The sequence below is a fragment of the Solanum dulcamara genome, chromosome 3 (genome assembly GCF_947179165.1).
Source record: "Solanum dulcamara chromosome 3, daSolDulc1.2, whole genome shotgun sequence".
Lineage (NCBI taxonomy): Eukaryota > Viridiplantae > Streptophyta > Magnoliopsida > Solanales > Solanaceae > Solanum > Solanum dulcamara.
In genome coordinates, this window is record NC_077239.1 from 12,995,848 (window position 1) to 12,999,809 (window position 3,962).

The 3,962-nt window shown below is 37.0% G+C and overlaps 1 protein-coding gene across 1 annotated transcript; it reads right to left on the bottom strand.

Moving 5' to 3' along the window:
- Positions 1-292: 292 nt before the first annotated feature.
- Positions 293-3,361, bottom strand: LOC129882420 (wall-associated receptor kinase 2-like). Its single transcript, XM_055956709.1, has 4 exons — positions 2,928-3,361; positions 2,050-2,534; positions 1,639-1,815; positions 293-1,542 (listed from the first exon to the last, which is right to left on the bottom strand). The coding sequence occupies exons 1-4, from the start codon at positions 3,359-3,361 to the stop codon at positions 293-295; spliced, it is 2,346 nt and encodes a 781-aa protein (XP_055812684.1).
- Between the last annotated feature and the right edge of the window lie 601 nt (positions 3,362-3,962).

The following is a 3,962-nucleotide window of genomic DNA, read 5'->3' on the forward strand; positions in this document are numbered from 1 at the left end:
GCACACCCTAAATTAATCATAAGCGAATTTCTTTTTCAATATATATCTAAAAAGCTTACAAAAGATACAATAAACAAGATATTTCTCAAATTATAGAACAAGAAACAATACCTAAAACTTTTTAGTTCCAGTTTGATTCTCAAGGCACTAGAAACCTAGAAAGAATATAGTTTTCTCCAGGCAGCACAATATCAAGGAAAATACAAATCATATCAAATCTTTCAATAACGAAGAAAGAGTGCATGGGAGAACAAAACCTTCATCAATCATCAGATTCACGTTCTGATCCGCATCACCGTGGGATATTTGTATGATATATTAATGAGGGACTATACGAACTATATTGTCCAGAAAATTCGTTGCTATTTGTGTAGGAGTCTGAACCATAATGTGGGGGGAATTCGCCGATGTTTGTATTAGAGTCAATTGGAATTGTATAAAGATCTGTTACTTCATCTTCATTCTTTTCATGTTCATGTCCATTAGACCAAGGGTTATTTTTTGTGAACTTTCTCAAAATTTCAAGTTCCATCGCCACTTCTTTCATCGTAGGCCTATCTTCTCCATGCAAACTAAGACAACTCTTAACAAGCTCAGCAATCTTCTGAAGTTGATCAAGACTTCCTTCTCTTACCACTCGGCTATCAAGAATTTGAAATAAGTTATCCGTGTTCATGGACAAGATAAAATAGTCCGGCAAACATTTGTCCTTTTCATTTTCGTCCCTCAAAATAGGTTTCAACCCTGTCAAAAGTTCGGCAAGAACTACTCCAAAACTATAAACGTCACTTTTCTCAGTCAATTGACCTGAGTGGAAATATTCAGGATCTAAATACCCTAACGTTCCTTGAACCATTGTAGCAACATGTGTTTGGTCAAGAGGGACTAATCTTGAAGCTCCAAAATCTGCCACTTTTGCGGTGTAAGCATCATCCAACAATAAATTGGCGGACTTGACATCTCTGTGAATTATTGGCATTGATGCAGATGAATGAAGGTAAGCAAGTGAACTTGCTGTCTCTGCAGCAATTCTCAGCCGATTTTGCAAAGATAACCAAGGCGCTCCATTTTGGTTGTGGATATGCTCGTAAAGAGTTCCATGAGAAACGTATTCATAAACCAGTAAAGGCACTTCAGCTTCCAAACAACACCCAAAGAGTTTCACAACATTTCTATGGTTGACTTGAGTAAGAATAAGTACCTCATTGATGAACTGTTCGATTTGATTCTCATCCACAAACTTAGATTTCTTAATTGCAACTATGCGATTATCGGGTAGTATACCTTTGTAGACAATTCCATTTCCACCACGACCAAGAATCCTATCATTGGCATAGTTGTTGGTAGCCTTCTTCAACTCTTCAGCTGTAAAAATTTTAGTTGCTTCCACACCACCCTCGTTAGAGGAGATTCGTTGTTTTAAGAGGAATCCACCATTTTGTTGGAAGAACTTCTCCCTGAGTTTCATGAGTTTTCGTTTCTTCAAGCTAAAATAGAGCCAAGTTGTTCCAAGCACTAGGGACATAAAGCCAACTCCGATACCTGCACTTAGTAGAACAGAATTGAACACATCTTAATTTACTCATAACTTATGTTTTACACCAAGTTATATAACTTAATATCATTCAGTGATCTTACCAACGGAAAACTTGATCCATGGAAACTCAGAGTTCGAGTTTGTTGCATTACAACCTCGACCATTCTTTTTGCCATCACCAGTGTATCCTTCTGGACAGGAACAATTGTAACTCCCCGGTATGTTTATACACTTTTGTTCACACGAATTAGTATTTGGATCTGCACATTCATCAATATCTAGCATACAAAAAAAGAGAAGATATAATCAGATTAATCGTTGATATTGTCCTTTCTATCATTTATGAATTCAAATTATTCACACGGCCACTAGTGTATATAACCACCAATTACCTTATATATGACTTGATTGTATAAATATTTTATACACCCTCAAAACATAAAAGTACTTCACAATCAGCAGCTGTAACTGTACCTAGTGATAATATAGAAAGATCAGGGCTAACTAACTACCTTGACAGCCGAGGTAAGGATTGCCTTCATATCCTGGGTTACAGCTGCACCGATAGCCACCTAAGCCAGTGTCAGAATCAACACATTGACTATTATCTCGACAACCATAATCATCGCGTTTCTGTGCTTCAACACAAGTAAGATTTCCAATGGCCCAATCCAGCACAATGGGGACACTATCGATAATCCTCTCAACGAAATTCAAATCATTTAGATCCTGCATGCCTCGGAATTGGAAACGACTAGCCTCACCAAGAAACGCATAGCCACATGGATTAAACGACCAAATGCTACTGTGGTTTTTCAAGCTTTGCATTGATGTGTTGAAATATTTCAAGCCTTTTGGTATTTGTATTTGGCAGCAACCGGAAGCCATACATGTACCATCGACTACCTGAGCCGAAGTCGTGCACATTGTGGGGCAGCCATTCACGAATTTAGTACCACTTATTATAGCAGTATCATCGCAACCAACAACCGTAAATCTGTCAAGAAGCAAATTCAGGATTTAAAGTCAATCATCAGTTCGAATAAAATAATTTTTCGTGTGAATTCAAGCATAAGGACTTTTGAGATTTTCCAAAACAAAATTTTCATATTTAGAAACTACATAAAAAGTCCTAAGATTTATCAGTGTTAATTTAAGTTCCAAAATATTCCGTTTAAGAAAAATATTTGAAAACAATAAAACAACCTCTATGACTCCAAATAGAAATATTGTCACATGAAATAAATCAGAAGGAACAAACGTCTATTTATTTATTTTTGCATATGTACAAATGTGAGTCATTTTTATAACGATAAGGATATATCAGGCTCTTCCCCCCCACCCCCCAAATAAAATAGGTTTAGTTTAATAACTCGTATTCGACTTGAACCTGTTAAGTGTAGAGAAGCTATAAGGAGCTGATCTTCCTAAAGTGACCCATAGCGGATATTCCACGAGCATACGTCCTGCTGGTGAGTAACATGTCTCCCCTATGAAATTAAATATCCGCATTTCCGCGTCAGAGATGTCATATACTTTGATGTTCGATGCATAGAGTGTTGCAGACCCTGTGGAAGTGTTACAACCAATCTCGAAACTCGGGTCAATGGCACAACCTGATCCTAATCCAATCCCAAAAGGATACCGAACTGTGAGGTTCCCACACTTCTTTGGGCATCCTGGTTTCGTGATATTCGCGCCTTTGGTGATGGTGGTGATGGTGGTCTTTGTGGGAGGAGACGTTGTGTTGGTGGTGGTTTGAGCGGTGGCTAATGTCAACATTATTAGAAAGAAATGAAGCAGAAGGAATTGTCTTTGCTTCATGATTTTGAAAAAAATAATCTCAAGAAAATAAACACTTGTCATTGCTATTGGGATACAAAATTTATTCTTTTGATTTGTGTAATGTAATTGCAATCATTGAAATTCTATATTATCAATGTACTAAACTGCTGTTGAAATGTTTTCTCTCCAGGTATTTTTATTAGGTTGCCAGCTTGATATTATTGTAAAAAAAATTAATTTGATATTTATACTATATTAAACATACAAAACATAAATTACACATATTTTTATTCTTCATGACAAAAGAAGGGGAGTTCAAATTACGTGCACTACGTTTTATATAATCGTGACCTAGCATTTTTTTTGGTTCCCACCCGGAGCTCGTGGAGCCCCGACTAAATCCGAATCGTGCATTGCAGGGCCCATTTGGCGATGGCACTCCCAACATGATTTTTTTCATATTCAGCACTCGAACCCGAGAGCTCTAATTAAGAGTGAATCAGTCCCACCACTGCACAATCTATGTTGGTCATGACCTAGCATTGATAATACGTAACTGTTCATCAGATATCATAGCCTACAAAATACTATAATAACTTCTTATAGCTGAATAAATTACACTGATGGTGCAAAGATTTGT

Excerpts from the sequence above, each read along its gene's own strand:
- LOC129882420 (XM_055956709.1), bottom strand. The coding sequence starts at position 3,361 with ATGAAGCAAAGACAATTCCTTCTGCTTCATTTCTTTCTAATAATGTTG. Across the intron at positions 2,535-2,927 it reads AGCTTCTCTACACTTAACAG|ATTTACGGTTGTTGGTTGCG; the intron begins GTTCAAGTCGAA and ends GCTTCTTGACAG. Across the intron at positions 1,816-2,049 it reads TCCTTACCTCGGCTGTCAAG|ATATTGATGAATGTGCAGAT; the intron begins GTAGTTAGTTAG and ends TTTGTATGCTAG.